Source organism: Hemitrygon akajei, chromosome 7, assembly GCF_048418815.1.
Source record: "Hemitrygon akajei chromosome 7, sHemAka1.3, whole genome shotgun sequence".
In the NCBI taxonomy this organism is placed as follows: Eukaryota; Metazoa; Chordata; class Chondrichthyes; order Myliobatiformes; family Dasyatidae; genus Hemitrygon; species Hemitrygon akajei.
Window position 1 is genome coordinate 87,924,100 of NC_133130.1, and position 18,443 is coordinate 87,942,542.

At 36.9% G+C, this 18,443-nt stretch overlaps 1 protein-coding gene across 1 annotated transcript in view; it reads right to left on the minus strand.

Moving 5' to 3' along the window:
* The window catches only part of kiz (kizuna centrosomal protein), a 223,407-nt gene that overhangs the window by 74,654 nt on the left and 130,310 nt on the right, over positions 1–18,443 (minus strand). Inside the window, exons 7-9 of the mRNA XM_073051369.1 lie at positions 9,579–9,713; positions 6,404–6,568; positions 878–1,028 (exon numbers count right to left, since the gene is read on the minus strand). Of these exons, the coding sequence (XP_072907470.1) occupies positions 878–1,028; positions 6,404–6,568; positions 9,579–9,713 (451 nt within the window). The remainder of the gene's footprint in view (positions 1–877; positions 1,029–6,403; positions 6,569–9,578; positions 9,714–18,443) is intronic.

Here is an 18,443-nt window from a genome sequence, read left to right on the forward strand (position 1 = left end):
AATTGCTGGTTTACCAAAGTGTTGGTTAAGAAAAGGGATGAAGCTGAAAATAATTGGGCATAGCTGGAAACAGTTCAATTTATCTACCAATAATTATAATGTGGAAGCTACTGACATGATGAAGGAAGCCCTAAACACTGCCAAAGATGGAGGACCTTCATTGCTGCCCTAAATGGCACCTGCGCAATAGGCAGTAAGAAGAATTTTAATGTGAATGACTTCCAAGAGCAATGAGGTCTTTCTCTATCATCAACATTATTATTATGTTGCAAGTCTAAATGAGGTGGGTGATTATTATCTATCCATGACCATGATTGTTCTTAGTAAATATTTCAATAGAAGTGGTTTGCTATTGTCTTCTTCTGGGCAGTGCCTTTACAAGACGGATGACCCCAGCCATTATCAATATTCTTCAGAGATTGTCCGACTGGCGTCAGTGGTCACATAACTAGGACTTGCAATATACACCAGATGCTCATATGACCAGCGACCATCTGCTTCCATGGCTTTACGTGAACCTGATTGGGGGCTAAGCAGGTGCTATGCCTTGCCCAAGGATGACCTGCAGGTTAGCAGAGGGGAAAAGCGCTTTACACTTCCTTTGATTTAATTGTTCAGGTATCATCAACTTACTGACTGTAAAATATTTTATTTATCTTATGATCAACTAACAAGTGAGTTCTGCTTTTGTCAATTGTCAGTAGTGTGTAGTTCTTACTCAATTAATGGCAGCATTAATTGCATTTAAGTCCATGTGAAATATTCAAAAATACAGATAATAAATAATCAATGTTTAAAAACTCAAATTCATTGTTTAAACATGCATTTAAGTTCTTATATTGTAACCCCCATGAACAAAATAAAAGAATATTGTTACCTTTTTCGAGTTACTGTCCTCTGCAACAAATAAAGGTCCAAATATCTCTGCTATCTCATCTGTACTCAGTGCTTGATGCTCCAACAAAGAAAGAACATGTGAATACCAATGCTTCCAGAGTGTGGCAGAATCACCAGGTAAATTTGACAAGCTGCAGATTCAAAGATTTCAAATAATACAAAAATCTAACAAAGAAAATATATTACTACTATGTTGCTGAGAGTGGCAAGAAAGAAACTAGCTTCCAGGTTAAGACATCTTTTTGGGTAGTTAGTTAACAGATGGTTACAGTAATTCAGTAATATGGAAAAGCATATATTTATAAAATTTTAACATGATATCTTTACTCTCACCAAGGCTCTTTTCATTTATTGGGTCCCTAGCTCCCAAACACCCTTTCTACTCACTGGGACCCTGGTTCCTGTGCTCCCTTTAAGGTTATTGGGTTCACAGGAAAATTCATTATAATACTGTAAAACATTTAAATTTAAGTGAGTTAAAAGTATACTGTATTGGCATATTACTTGGACTGGCATCCAAAAATGTGTAAGCTCAGTACCAAAGTTCCAACTGTACTGAACTATCAGAATTTTACTAAATGGATTTAGGTTACAGATATGTCAGCTAAACCCCTCTGTGATAAAGAAGAAATGAAAGCAGGGTTGCCTGCTTCACCATTTAATAAGATCATGGCTATCATCTGGATCAACCCTACTTTCCTGTACTAACCACTACACTGCTCCCTCCAATCCAATATCAAAACATCTGCTAAGGATCTTCAGCCTCTTGAAGAAATAACTCTAAAGAATTACCAAAGTGTAGTCAATGAAATTTCTTCCAATTTCAATCCTGAATGGCTAATCTCTTATTTTTTTTAAACTGTGATGCCCTGTATCTACTGATCTCAGCTCAGAAAAATAACATCCCATCATCTACCATTGTCCTATGTCAAGCCCATGAAGAGTTTTATATAGTTTAATGAGATCATCTTATATTTCTAAACTCTGTAAAGTACAGGCCCAGTCTGCATAATCTCTCTTTACAAAATAATCTTGTCATCTCGGACAATAGAAATGTCAGGCAGGACAGTTGAATGCCCTTCATGCAGGATGTGGTAAGGCAGGGAGACCTCCAGTGGCCCTGATGGCTAAAACTGAGAGAAGTGCATCCAGTTGCAGCTTCTAACAATCCATGTTAAGGAATTGGAGCTGGAAATGGATGAACTCTGGATCATTTGGGAGGCTGAGAGGGCACTAGATAGGACATATAGAGAAGTAGTTACACCCAAGGTGCAGGACACAGGAAACTGGGTGACAGTCAGGAAGGGGAAAGGGGATAAGGAGCCAGTGCAGAGTACCCCTGTGGCCATCTCCTTCAATAGCAGGTATATCACTTTGGTTACTGTTGGGGGGTGGGAGGTGTTGAATAAGAGAGGAAAGTCATAGTGGTTGGGACTTTGGCACAGAGTCTGTCTCTGTGAGTCAGAGGAGGGAGAAGAGGCGGACTGTAGTGATAGGGGATTCGTTGGTTAGAGGAACTTAAAGGCAGTTCTGTGGGTGAGAACAAGATTCTCGGGTGGTATGTTGTCTCCTGGGTGCCAGGGCCTGGGACACATCAGATCAAGTGTTCAGCATTCTTAAGTGGGAGGGTGAACAGCCAGATGTCATGGTCCATGTAGGTACCAATGACGTGGCTAGGATGAGTGACGAAGTTCTGCATAGTGTGTTCAGGGAGTTAGGTTTATTAGTTTAATAAAGTTAAAGGTCTGTACCTCCAAGCTTGTGATCTCAGGATTGTTACCCATGCCACATGCTAGTGAGGCCAGAACTAGGAAGATTATACAGTTTAATATGTGGCTAAGGAGTTGGTGTAGGAGGGAGGGTATAAGATTTTTGATCATTGGGCTCTCTTCCAGGGAAGGTGGGACCACTACAGAAAGGACAGTTTGCACCTGAACTGGAGGGGGACTAATACCTTGTCGGAAGATTTGTTAATGATGCATGGTGGGGATTAAACTAGAGTTGCAGGATGATGGGAACTAGAGTGCCAGAACAGTTAGTGGAGAGGATGTGGAGGCAGATATTGGTAAGACCTCAGACAAAGTCATAAATCAAAAGGTTGAACATGGTGTGACTAGTGTCCAGAGCTGCTTATGCTTCAAAGCACTAAGTATCGTAGGAAAGGCAAATGTGCTCAGGGCATAGATCAACACCTGGAATAATGATACTGTAGCCATTAGTGAGACTTGTTGCAGAAGGGGCAGGACTGGCAGCTCAGTATTCCGGGGTCCCAATTTTTAGACATGACAAAGCAGAAGAAATTAAAAGAGGAGGGGTGGCGTTACTAGTCTACGAAAATGTTACGGCAGTGCTCCATCAGAACAGACTGGCAAATTTGACTAGTGCGGCATTATAAGTGGAACTGAGAAATAAGAAAGATATGACCACATTGATAGAGCTATTAATCACATTAATAAACAAATTTGTAAAGAGATTGCAGCCTGTTGCAAGAGACAAAGGGTTGTAAATGTAAATGATTTTAGCTTTCCACACATTGACTGGGAATCCCATACTGTAAAAAGACTAGATGGGATAGAGTTTGTCAAGTGTGTTCAGTAAAGTTTCTTTCATCAGTACGTAGAGGTCCTGAGGAGAGAGTGTGCGATTCTGGATCTGCTGTTAGAGAGTGAGACAGGACAGGTGACAGAAGTTAGTGTAGGGGAACATTTTGTATCTAATGACCACAATGTCATGAGTTTCAAAGTAAATATGCAAAGAAACAGGTCTGGCCCACGGGCTGAGATTCTAAAGTGGAGAAAGGCCAATTTTGATGGTATCAGAAATTATTTGGCAAATGTGGATTGGGACAGGCTGTATTCTGGCAAACCTGTACTTGGAAAGTGGGAGGCCTTCATAAACAAAATCTTTAGAATACAAAGGCTGTATGTGCTTGTTATAATAAAAGGTAAAGATAACAAGTGTAGGGAACCTGGTTTTCAAGTGATAGTGAGACCCTGATTAAGACAAAAATGGAGGTGTATAGCAGGTATTGGCAAGTAGGAACAAATGAGGTGCTTATGGAGTACAAGAAATGCAAGAGAACACTTGAGAAAGAAATCAAGGCTAAAGAAGGCATGAAGTTGCTCTAGCACACAAGGTTAAGGAGAATCCTGAGGGATTCTACAGGTATGTTAAGAGCAAAAGGACTGTAAGGGATAAAACTGGTCTGGAAGGCCAGAATGGTAATCTACGTGTAGAGACAACACAGATGGGGGGAGATCTTAAGTGCATTCTTTGTACCTGTATTTACTCAGGAGACTGATAGAGAGACTGTAGAAGTGAGGCAATGCAGCATCAACTTCACAGACCCTGTACAGATTACAGAGGTGCAGATGTTTGCTACCCTAAGGCAAATCAGGGTGGGTAAATCTCCAGGGCTTAATGAGGTGTTCCTTTGAACCCTATGGGAGGCAAGTACAGAAATTGCCAAGACCCTAGCAGAGATATTTAAAACATCCTTAGCGACAGGAGAGGTACTACAGAACTGGAAGATAACCAATGATGCTGTGCTGTTTAAATAGGGTTCTAAACAGAAACCAGGAAATTGTAGGCCAGTGAATCTGACATCAGTTGTAGGAAAGTCATTGGAAGGTATTCTAAGGGACTGTATATAAAAGTACTTGGATAGATGTGGACTGATTAAGGATAGTCAGCATGGCTTAGTGAGTTGTAGGTCATGTCTAACCAATCTTAAGAGTTTTTTGAGGAAGTTACCAGGAGAGTGGATGAAGGCAAGGCAGTGGATGTTGGCTACATTTACATTTGACAAGGCATTTGACAAGGTCCCGTATGGGAGGCTGGTCAAAAAGGTTCAGTTCCTCAGCATTCAGGATGAGTAGTGAATTAGTGGGAGAAGCCAAAGTGTGGTAGTAGAAGGTTGCCTCTTTTTCTGTGACTAGTGGTGTGCCGCAGAGATCTGTACTGGGTCCTTTGTTGTTTGTCATCTATATTAATTATCTAGATGATAATGTGGTTAAGTGGATCATCAAATTTGCAGATGACAGCAAGATTGGGGGTGTAGTGGACAGTAAGGAAGGCTATCGTGGCTTGCAGAGGGATCTGCATTAGCTAGAAAAATAGGCTAAAAATGGCAGACGGAATTTAATGCAGTCAAGTGTGATGTTTTGCACTTTGGTGGGATCAACTAGGCTAGATCTTACACAGTGAATGGCAGGGCACTGAGGAGAGTGGTAGAACAAACGGATCTGGGAATACAGGTACCTAATTTGTTGAAACTGGTGTCACAGGTAGATAGGGTCATAAAGAAAGCTTTTGGCACATTGGCCTTCATAAATCAATGTGTTGACTACAGAAGATGGGATGTCATGTTGAGATAGTATTCGACGTTGGTGAGGCCTAATTTGGAGTATTGTGTGCAGTTTTGGTTAGCTACCTGCAGGAAAGATATAAACATGATTGAATGAGTGCAGAGAAAGTTTACAAGGATATTGCCAGGTCTGGGGGACCTAAGTTATAAGGAAAGAGTGAATAGGTTCGGACTGTATTTTTTTAGAACATAGAAGATTGAGAGGAAATTTGATAGAGATATACAAAGTTATGAGGGGTATAGATAGGGAAAATGCAAGCAAGTTTTCTCCCCACAGAGATTGGATGGGATTACAACCAGATGTCATGGATTAAGGGTGAAAAGTGAGAAGTTTAAGGGGAACCTGAGGGGAAACTTCTTCACTCAGATGGTCGTGATGGTGTGGAATGAGCTGTCAGCACAAGTGGTCCATACAAGCTCAATTATAGGAAGTTCAGATAGGTACATGGATAGTAGGTGTATGATCCCTGTGCACGTCAATGGGATAGGCCGTTTAAAGGGTTTTGGCATGGACTAGATGGGACAAATGGCCTGTTTCTGTGCTGTACTTCCCTATGACTCCATCCCATAATTTAATCTGATGACCCTTCAATATACTCCTTCCAATATATCCTTTCTTACAAAGAGTGAGCAGATCCAGATGCAAGCAAGCTCATTACTGTTCTGCTCTTGGAATACAGGATAACATGCTGTTTGTGTTCCTAATTGCTTGATATACATTGACTTTCAATAATTCAGCTTACTCCTGATTCTATTAACAATCCCTTATCAACCTGTTCAACTTTTTTGAGTTAAAGATAACTGAAGTAGACTGAATAACAGACAACCAAGTGCATTTGGTCTTCCAAAGGTTAAATGAATAAAATTCACATCATACTGACTGGATAACTCAAAATCAGGAGTCACCATGGTAAACTTATAAATGGATTAAGAAAACTGTGCTGGCGGTTTATACTTGTACAAGTGTTTAAGAATGTAATTTTACCTCTGTGAAAAGCCACATGGGAAGTTTACATTAAAAGATAACTTAATAAGTGCTGAAGCAAAGCAAAATAAAGGAAGAACCAAGATTTCAACTGATATGCTTGAGATCACCAAGTAGTACAGACTCTTTTTTAAATCTTTGCTGACTGAATTTACCTTTCATTAACTTCATCAAATGTTTCCCAGTCCTTCTTCAAAATCTCATCAGAAAACAAACAGGGATTTGAAGTACTCCTTAATAATGTCTTAAAATGGTGAAGAACTACTGCTCCACAGGCTTCTAGGCTTTCCTTGTTCAAACTGCCTTTCCTATTGCAGATCCTGTAAAAGGAATTTCAAGTTCAACCTAACACTGGAAAATCTGAAGTTTACTCAACAAAGTTGATGAGTAGCAAATAGGCATTGCATCAAAAGTTATCAATAATTCTGAGACAAAAGTTGATTGTCCAAAAGTCTAATCATCCATCACACAAAATCCAGATAGAATATAATTTAGGTGCAAAATACCGGCTGAAAATTATTCACATACTTTTGATTGTGGTAAAATGAGAGTAAGTGTACGAGGAACTGCGGATTATGATGTTTGAAATTGACACATTGAAAATGGAATAATAAAATTAGGCATGTAAATCGGACAATATTTTATAAAATGAAGAAAATTAATATGCTACATTACAAAATAAAGAACTGACTAGATATTGAGGTACTGGGCAACATTCTCCTTCTGTGGTCTCATAGGCAGAACTTACTAGTTGAGTCTCTGATTACCAGCACTGAGTACTAACCCATTGTTCTGATTCAAAGACAGTGAAGAGGGTGTCCAGTAAGCATCATGGGACAACAGAGAGCTGTCTATCATCCGTCAATTAGACCGTTAAACTGAGCCTTACTTTGGTAAAATACATGATTGTTAATATCATGCATTTGTAAGAAACTGGGAAGAACTAGAAAAAACAATAATATAATTTTTTCCATTTGTTCTATCAAAAACTTGCCCCTGATATTTTGCAAATCTCATATACATATACATACTCAATAAACCTTTGGTGCTTGAAATGGAACTGAGTCTTGTGTGATTATTCAAGCGCTAATTTCTCCAAACAATAACTAATATTAAGTTTTAGAAACAAATTTTATTTTATAAATATAGTAGTACATTCTTAAAATTAAAGAAAATGTTGTGTGTTGAGTGAGGGAGACAGAGGGAAACATTTTAATACAGCACTTGCCCCTTCCAAACTGGCAGTAAAAGTGAAAAAAAGAAACAAATCAAACTTGCCCAAAGCCTTCTTGGCTCATAATTACTAAGCAATTTTAATTTCTAGGTAACAAGGATAACCTCCTGGAGTAGTAGGATCCTTGGTTAAATATGCAGTTCATGAAGACTGGCAATAAAAGGCTCACAGGATATCCCACAGTCTTGCTCATGGAGGTTGTCCCTTAAATCTATTGGCTGGTCAAATGGCTCAATAGTTGTAACGGAGACTAAGACACACATGCACTAGGTCTCTGATCTGTGACTGTTTCATGATTGTCACATGCAAATATAGCTTTCCTGCCTCAAAAAAGCTGGAAATAGAGAAACAAACAATAAAAGGGGATCCATTAAGTAAGAATGTTGACTCTGGCCTAATGTATGTCATTGCATGACTTTCTGATGCTGGTCAACCAAAACATACGTCATCATGGAAATGGGGTTGACGCCATCCCCAGCTTTCTCCATTATCTACCAAATCTTCCCTCTCCCCTTTACTCCAGAGAAACTTCCCCGCTTCCAGTTTGCTTTGGAAAAGACAGACAGTTCATTACCCAAATAGATGAATCTTTCTTTGCCAGTCAATCACCGTTTTACAAAAATGACTAAAGAAAACTTTGAAAATCATGCAGGTTTAAAAGATTTTCAAATGGTTTTTAATCTATGTTTTTCACAGCAGATTCCCAGAGAGTTTTGGCCTATCATGTAGGATGTACAACATACCCTGACACACCATCACATCTTAATGCATAGTCAACAACACATGTAGTAAGGACAGCTTGGGCCATTAACATCAAAAATATATTTGCATGGAACTTCAGATACTATGTTTAAGTTTTGGTGGATATCCTGATATTTATGTCAGTTGCATTTCACCCTTTGTCAGTCATTACCTTTTCTAAATGTATATTTAATGTGAGATTGAACATGATGCTCTGAGGGCATATTTTGTGCCAAATCTTAAAATTGAGTATGATGTTTTTATATTAACACTGGCCTCCTTATTTATAAAATGTAACAGCACTGCACGTAATTCAGAGAAATTTGAGTGAAATAATATTTTGACTGGTGGAATGGTTGTTTTCCTATTGGAGGAAAGGTTGGATAAGTTCGGTTTGGATGCACTAGAATTTAGAAGGGAGGAAAAGAGAAAGGGGTGGGGTGATTTGTTTAAGGCATATAAGATCCTGAGGGGTCTTGTCAAGTTGGATGTGGAGAAGAAGCTTCTTTTTGTGGCTGAATCCACAATCATTGTTTAAAGTTAAGGGATCGCCCATTTCAGATTGAATTGAAGTGATTTTTTTCCTCTCTGTTCTTCTTTATAACTCTCATCATAAAACAGTGGAAGCAATAGAGTGCCTGCAAAATTTTAAGGTAGATAAATTTGTGATTAAGTGGTAATTGGTTACTAGAATGTGGGGTTGAGGGTCAGATCAGCCATTAATAAATGCAGGAGCAGGCACATGGGCCCAAATGGCCTACTGCTGTCCTTAATATGTCTGTTCATTTGCATATTTCTTGTCCTTCCCATATATCATTATTATGATGTTAATATTTGTTTCACCATTAGAAAGCACAGAAACAACACTGAAACAGCACAGAAAGAAGAAATAACACTGAAAAAAGTTTTACTAAACAAATATTGATGTTCATATGGGTAAGTGTTCCATTTTAGTTTGTTTTTCTTTACTATTTGGAAATACAAAAAAGAAGATTTGTTCTACTTCTGTAAGTTATGCTTTTAAAATTCCTTAGTGGAGTCTAGAATGAATAAATATGCATATGTCACCTTATAACAAAAATAATAGTCCAATTAACTTGTTCATTTTTGAAATATATTTTAATATCTTCTCATCTACTGACAAAACAATGTCAGCAGTTCTGCTTTGGTATATTGTATACTTGTATATTAAACGTAAAGACATTACAATTGATACTACTCTATTCATAGACTCAGATAACAGGCAAAAAGATTATATTTTATGTATTTAAAAAAGAGGGAAATCTACGTGAGCAAACAATGAGTTATAGCTCTACAGTGGAATGAAATTACTATTTTAGCAGATCTATAATCACCTTGTGATTTCCTTCAGTTTTTCACTACTTATTGCAGTAGTCTGATACAGCTCTGAATAGGTAGTCTTTGTTCCCCCAACAGCATCTTCTATTGACTGAAGTAAGTGACAAAATCCTTCAAATAAAAGGCACCCTCTGCAGATAATAATGAAAATAATCATGTTCATGATTATACTTATTCATGTTATTGAATCAAACAATCATATATAGTAATAAAAAGGTAAACTGGCAACATAAAATATAGTAATTAACCTTAAACCTTCCTTCAAATGAGGACAATTGCAGTTTTGTTAATATGCACAACAGGACATCACTTACACTTTTATGGATCAAAAAGTTAAGTATGCTACCTGAAAAAAGTCAATGATTCAAAAACAGTTGTTTATGGATTAAACTATACAAATAGAAGATTGCAAGAATAAAGAAAGACTCGTGGAAACTGAGACTTCCAGATTAATTGCTTTCATTTTTATTGTCATTTTTTAATTACTCATTTATCTTGATCCTCTTCTTCAACACCTCTGCTGCTGTTGTTCTGCAGCTAGCTACAAGGAGAATTTTCCATTTTTCCTTTAGCTTCTAGGTAAATACATGTTGTATGTCTTCCTTCAGCTATTCATCTATACTTTGAAACTAAGAATTCAGTAAAATTCAAAGACAATATTTTGGGAAATGCATTCCATAAAACATATATTCTAACTTCCATTTCTGCAATAGTACAAATGCCCATAGCCAAATTGTGGTTTATCATTCACTGAAGTGCTTCATCTGTAAAAAAAAATCAGAACTTAAGCATTATAGAATTTTACAGCAAAGAAGGAAAATATTCAGCCTATCGTGTCCATACCAGGTGAATGAAAAGATATTTTCATATTCTATTTTCATGCCCCAAAGCTGGTGTCATCCCTGTGCCCCTTATTTTATTCTTTTTAAAATAGTCATCCATTTCTCCTTTGAAGCGCAATGGTTTTTGATTTAATCACTACGTTTGACAGAATATTTCATTTACTGGAGGGTGTCTGTTTAAAAAGAAAATGTTCCCATGTTTTCTTTTTCTCTTGGGAGATATATTAATAAAGAACATTTTTCTTTCTAAATCTTAAGTTATAATATTAATTCACCTGCAACATCACTGTATATAATTAACTAATCGATGTTCAAAAAATAAGGATGTTCATTCTTTAGAAATACTTCCAACATGCTCAGATTTCTTCTCTCAATTAATTTTATAATTTTAAAACTTGCATTGTAAACGATACTGTTCAAAAAAATAGCTATTTTACTCAAAAACAAAATAGGGCAATATTTTACATTTTTGCTTATTTCTGTAGCTTATTGTTAATCGATTCAGAAGCAAAAGAAAAAATGATTGCATGTTATTTAAAATGAGAACTTACGATGCAAAAAATAAATGTTGTTTTGAATTTCTAAAGTACATTTAATATCCTAAGTGAGCACTTATCTAACTTTAGCAACAAATGAATAATTGAAAGCTGAACAGAAGCAATAGTACTTTTTTTTCAAGGTGTGTTACAGAGGTCATGTACAAAAAATATTGTAAGTGATGTTGAGGCTTAATTCTCCATGTGCATGAAGTACCAGACTTTTTATACCATGCCCGGTGCTAGCAATATGAGAATATAAACTGCCTTTTTTTTTCACATTCATAAGGTCACAATCTCTGAGCTGCAACATAAGAATTACTTTCCTGCAACTAAATTACATCCTTCTCACTCAAGTATCCAGCTAACAATAATAAATGGACACATTTTAGCACCAAATAAAGCTTAATGGAGCAATGAATAATGAAGATAATACTGTCATGATTTTAATATTACAGTCATTCAATTGTACCACTCAGAATGCTGTGGAAAATAAATATACATAGAGGCTTGCTGAAAAGTACTACACATGAGTTCTTGAAATGCACTGCATTCATATAACATATGGAGTTCAACATGGCATTATAAGGAATAAGAAGTCACAATATGATTAAGGACATTTGTACTACAGCAGACCTAATATTAACAAATATTTAAAATATATATATATAAATGTATTTTATATTAAGTAGTTTAATATTCAGCAGATAATTGATTGTAACTATATAACATGCTAATTGATAAACACCTTTAGTCCTTTCACCTGTTATCTTTGTTAATATGTTAGCTAATCTGAGAAATATTTTATCATGTGGGAAGACACCAGAGCTTGCACAATGAAAATAACAATTTTGACTAGCCTTAAATGTTCTTCATGTGCAAGTATCTAAAACTGTAAATGAAAACTTCCTGAATGATAATTTCTGAGATGTAAATATTATGGCACTGTGGTTAATGGCAGGCTTAGTACACAGACCTTTTGTGAAGGAAACACTACAAAGATGAAAATACATCATCTTTAACTATTCTGGTTCACATAAACAAGATTGTAACTATTGATAAGACACATCTTTATCTCCTTTCTGTAAAGATCAAATAAATAAGCTTAGTCCTTCACAGGCCAGCGTACTAAAAAATTTGCCAATGACATAACTATTGTCAAACATTACAGTCAAACTGTAATGACAAACAGAATTTCAGATGATGATGATGAGACATACAGGAATGAGATAGATCAGCTGGTTGAGTGGAGCTGCAACAACAATGTTGCACTCAATGTCAGTAAGGCCAAGGAGTTTATTGTGGGCTTGAGGAAGGGAAAGTTAAGGGAACATACACCAGGCCTCACTGAGGGATCATCAGTGGAAAAGGTGAGCAATTTCAAGCTCCTGGGTGTCACATCTCAGGAGCTCAGAAAAAGTTGATGCAATTACAAAGAAGGCATGGCAATGGCTATATTTCATTAGGAGTTTGAGCAGACTTGTTATATCACCAAAGCCACTTGTAAATTTTACAGATCTACTGTGGTGAGCATTCTAACTGGCTGCATCACCATCTGGTATGGAGGTACAGAAGCGTGAAGACACACATTCAATGCTTCAGGAACAGCTTCTTCCCCTCTGCCATCAGATTTCTGAATGGATAATAAACCCATGTACATTAACTCACTAATTTTATCTCTCCTCTTTTTTTGTATTACTTAATTTAATTTACATAAAATATATACTTATTATAACTTATATTTTTTTATTATGTATTGCAATATTCTGCTGCTGCCAAACAACAAATTTCACAACATATGTCAGTGATATTAAACCTGATTCTGATTTTGATGCTATGATTATACTTTGCACATACTGTACATTTCCAAATTATATCATATGTACTGTATTTTAAACTAACAGTCCATACATAAATACACCATCACAACAGGTATAACCAATTAAGATAGACACACACACACCTATTTACATTTTTATTACTTTTTTCCCGTTATCTACGTTTCAGTATAGAAACTTTGGTTTAGCCGACCCTAGGTTTGTATGACTGACATTGAGTAAGTCATTCATTCAAAACCAACCACGGTTGCCAACCCCATAATTAGCTGACTTTTACCGATCCAGAAGCATGATTGCAATGTCCAATGGATGCCTTAATATGTCCCATCAGTTAATGCTATTGTGCTGATAATATGCTGTGCCACATGACTTCTGTGCTACAGGCTATGCATGTTTTCCAGTCAAATAAATTTTCAGACATCTACCATTATACCACTGCACCTAAAGATGCAGAAGAGGTTTCTTTCATGAATATAAGGTCTCATTCAGAGTGAGGTTTCCTGAAGCTCATCATCAAAAGATAAACAAACAAGCTCTATATACTTTAATCATTGTTTTGGTGCTAGATTTAATCTTAGGAAATATTATTGTAAAATATGAAGAAAAGCTATTTTTCATCATAAAATTGAGAATTGTAATAGTTTTTCCAATGTTGCACCCACCACTTCATACTTCTGGGAAAATGAGAAGAATAAAAATAGCCTTTAACTGTAAATTCAATATTTTTAGATTATAAACAGTAGGTACTGGGTAACATATAACATTCTTATAGGTTTCAATCATTATCAACGTTCCCTCTATTCTTTTTTACAGCTGCATGGACCAGCCACTGAGCAGGAAATTTTTACACGGCCTGAAAACTGCATGGTGCTTTAAATGTTCAAATGTTAATAAAATTCCAGCTGCACAGCAACAAAAGCTTTGTGCATGGGAGCATTTCAATTACTGCGTGGCCGTACACCTGTACAGCTTAGAGGGAACAGTGATCATTACTTTGGACTTTTTAAAGGAAACACAAATACATTTTCCTATTAACAATCAACTGAATTCAGCTACATCAAAGTACAACTTCCAGCATTCCACAGCTTGTGTCCTCCAGTGTGAAACATGCTTCCTGCCTTGCTGATCCCTCCTTGCTCAGAAAATTCTCTTGACTTTCCAGCAAGAAATTATACAGTTAGTTTTCTTCACTTTTCCACTGCCCCTTTCCCCAAAAATTACTGTTTTTCACAACCTTCTGGGAAATGAGGGCTTTGCAGGGACTCACACAGGAGATGAGGCAGATCAGCCAGCCATGATCTTATTGAATGACAGGGAATGCCTGAGGGGTTGTGTAGTCTTCATGTGCTCCTATTTTCTTTTGTTCCAACCCACCAGAAGTGGTTCTCCAAACAATGAATTTTCTCTTTCCATTTAATTTTTTTGGCTATTATACCCACTGTTGGTCCTGTTGGCCTCTGTGACTTATGCTGCTCCCTTTTTCTCTCCAATGGTCACTCTCGCTGCTGCCATTAGCTTTCGTTAATTCTCCATTAATACCAAGATATTTCTTCCTTTGTCTTTTAATATGCTAATTATAATTAGAGCTGTACCTTAGACAGAAAATTCTCTCCATAGTGTACAGAGCTGTCAATCAAAGCAAGGTGTCAAGCATGTGAGAATAAGGAGTGGCTGCTGATAGTAGAGACATCATCAATGCTAACATTAATGTGCAAATGTACGGATGTCTCCTGCAAGCTGACTGCCTGATTTAAGCTTATGCGTAAAATAACTATTATTTTCACATTGTTTTACAAAAGTAAACCTTATGTGTGTCATTCCATATTTATCATCTGTCCAGTTGTCATATATGAAAGATTAAGGAAAAGCTTCAGAAGTACTAAGTGACAATTTTCTGTATAAAGTGTTTAAGTACAAATGTCCACGCAATAAACAAACAAACAGCATCCCGCATTCAGTACACGTTTTACCTAGAGTGCCAAATTGTTTAGAAAAAGGTTACTGTGAGTTTTTTAACACTCTGTCACATCTAGTTGCATAATCAACGGTGCCAGTTTTTTCCATATATAAAATACTGTGTTCATTTTTAAACACGTCAAAGTAAAAGGCTTATATTTTGGATATAAAAACTGACAACCCTTATAATGTTCCAAGAAAGTTTTATATCTTTTTAATACTACTACTACCCTAAATCATCCTAATATTTCTCATACTACTTTGCACATTCATCTTTAAAAGCATATCATTTCCACCCCCACTGCCACCAGTTCATGGTAAAATCTGGGTGGTCCACACTGAAGGCAATTGTGTGTAACAAATGAAACAGCAGCATGAAAACAGAATGGCAACAAGAGGAAGAAAAAAGAGAAACCAATATAAAGAAAAAACAGAATTTATGACAATCTGTAATGGGCTGAGGGTTAGAGGTCAGGAAACAAGGGATCCTTCTCTTCATCAGGTTGCTTCCTGGTAACATCCTGATTAAGCTGACAGCTTGAATTATATCTGTTACATTCTGCAGTAGACAATCCATCTGTGCTAAGTCCTCTTCAATGCTGCTGAAGAAGCTTGGGCAAAAGCTTGGTCTTTCTTCCTTTACCATGGGCCTCAAAGCAGTCATCTCTTTTCTATACTCTTTATTTGTCAGTGCTCTTCAAAGAGACCTTTAACAAACTGAATGTGTTGTGTGCATCAAGCTCGCAGTATTGTTAGTCTCTCAAATGCAGCTAGGACTACACCCCTGCTCTGTCTCTATCTCTCAGATTTAGTTTAATTGTTGGATTGTCATCAAATTATTTCTGGTCCTTGGCATCAAGCCTAACCCTGGCTCTGTTACACAAAAAAACATGCTGGAGATTGAACCTTTCAAGTGATATATTTAGATTCTGTTGCCATGGTGCACTCGGATCTGAAGCCCTACAGAACCATTTGACAGACTACAATGAAGCAGCTTGAAGCAAGTAATTGTGAGGAAAATAGAGAACATTAGGGCTGTTTTAATTTTACTTTTACTATCATTGATATTTAACTGAAGATATATAGCATATCATTTACAAAAGCCTGGAAATGACATCATAAATGTTAATACATCTTGATATTAAACGTTCATATATTTTGTAAAACTAGGTTTCTTTCTCGGAACAATATTACAATAAACTGCTGGAATATCAGAGGAATCCCATTATTTTACATGTAACAGAATGGTTAAGTAATTATCAATCATACTTATGTAAATCAAAAAAGATTTCACCAGTTAATGAGAAAATTTCAAACCTGATAAAGACTACTTTATATCATATTTTGGATTTGTTTATATAAAACATAGATAACTATACCTTGTTTTTACATTAGTGGACATTTTTTATCTAATTAGCTATTATTAAAAACATGGCAGCAAAATTTCACAAGATTTTTCCCATTAATGCTGTATAACATGCATTATTAGATTTACAAGTCATTGGACGCTTCACTGCATCATATTAAATCTATGGACCTTTGAAATACACTGGCTACAAACTATTAAACATTTTAAGTTAATCGATTTTAGCAAATTAACATTGACTGACAAGAGTTTCATTATAGTATGGGCAAATTGAGAGAAACAACATAAGGAAACAAGATTGAGAAAGTTGGGGGTGATGGTGGGAACTGGAGGAAAAGAACAGGTAAGTAAATTTCAAGTATTTACATTCTCTCTTTCTATCAAAGTGACACAGCCTTCTGTTAACTGCGGATTACATACCGCAAAGCACAAATGCATCAGTTCAAAGTCAAAGTCAGTGTTTGCAAAGCCGGACAGAAATCATTCACACAATGAAGATGCAGATGCGCACACGAGATTCTTGAATTTTACACTGAAATAAGCTGCTAAATGTATTCTCTGCATTTTACCTGACTAAACAATATGCTGAATTTTGTAGGGCAAGAAAGTTCAGGTCTTTCTGCACACTATGCAAATTAAACTCTACAACTTCTGAAACTTTGCACCATCAGAAAGTCAGCCACATTGAAAAACTAGGATTCTAGTCACGTTACAAGCCACACAGGTACGTTCCCCACTGCTGCTAATGGGATATTGGCGGGAAGGTGGATTGAAAGGTGCTTGACTCACAAGCTTGGTAAACTGTCAGATTGATGGTGGAGAGATTTTAGGGGTTTGTGGAAATGCAGAAAGCAGCTGCCTTCTTCCTTAGGTTGTCTGTCTCCCTTTAGCAGGCAGACCATCCAACATCTAGAACAAAAAGGTGGCCAGAGGTAAACTGACTTGACAGATTAAATCAGGTCCTGTCAAACTCTTCAAAGTATCTAAATTGTCATTCCATTTTTGGAGTCAATGCCATCTGTGTTCAAGAAGTCAGCAGGTTTAGATAGATCTCAAATAAGACCATAAGGTACAGGAGCAGATTTAGGCCATTTGGCCTATCTAGTCTGCTCCACTATTTCATCATGGCTGATCCAATTTTCCTCTCAACCCCAATCTCCTGCTTTCTCCCCATATCCCATCATGCTCTGACCAATCAAGACTCTATCAACCTCTGCCATATATATTTTGCCTTGGCTTCCAGTTGTCTGTGGCAAGAATTCCACAGTTTCACCCAACTCTGGTTAAAGAAATTTAAGAAGTTTAATGGTTGGCGAATCCTCCAATACATCCACTTATTTTGTTGATCTACTGACTAAAAAGCTTCACCCATCAGGGTGGATGGGAATCTTCACAGAACTGCAGGCAGATTTCAGCATTTCCTCAGTAAAAAGGAAGTTCCAAGCTTACTGGCTGAGTCCACTAGCAATGTCTTCGCTGTGCTCTGCCATCGGATTACAAATGAAATCAAGGGGCTAAAACCAGAGATGGAACTTTCTGAAATACCCCAGCATTTACGAGAGGGTACATGTTTCATAAAACTGTTCATTTGTAAGTGCATTATATAGAGCTGGGAAGAAGGTTACATAACTTAAAATGTGACCTTTGTTTCAGACTTTAAATTAATTAAAATATACTGAAGTATTGTTGGTTCATTTTATTTTCTTGTTTTATTGTTTTTATCAGCTTTGACAAAAAGTGGAAAGGAATATTGCTGTGAATCGAAAGTTTCTGGAAGAGATTTGCAGTCATTGCTTGTTCTGGTTTGCTCATGTCATGTTTTCATGTTTTTAAGGCACTGGTGCTGTTCAAGGTCTCACCACTTGATCCAGGACCATCGCAGTCAGCAGGAACCGTCCTTCATGTCTACAAGATACATTTGGAAAACAGAAGTGGCACAGTGGGTGGGGAGGGCTCCTCAGGAAAATATGAGACATGGAAGTGACACAGACCCTGAAAGCCCTGCTGTTGCGTCCTGAAACCTTGAGCCTACTTGTATCTGAAAATGCAGAAACTGTCCTTGATTTTCAAAATTTGCAAATCAAGCTGAAGAAGATAGTCATGCAGAGAGCAAGGAAAGACAGACTATACTCACAAAAGTACTCCAATGGAAAAGATATCATTTTGCTTTGAAAGGGAGGAAGAGTGCGAGAAAGAGTTGATTAAGAAACTTGCTTACCTTTCTTATTGTAGAAAATGGACCTCTTAAAGCCAACTTAAGACAGAATATAAATCGTATTTAATTTTGTTGATGACACCACTGTTGTTGGTTAGATCAACATAT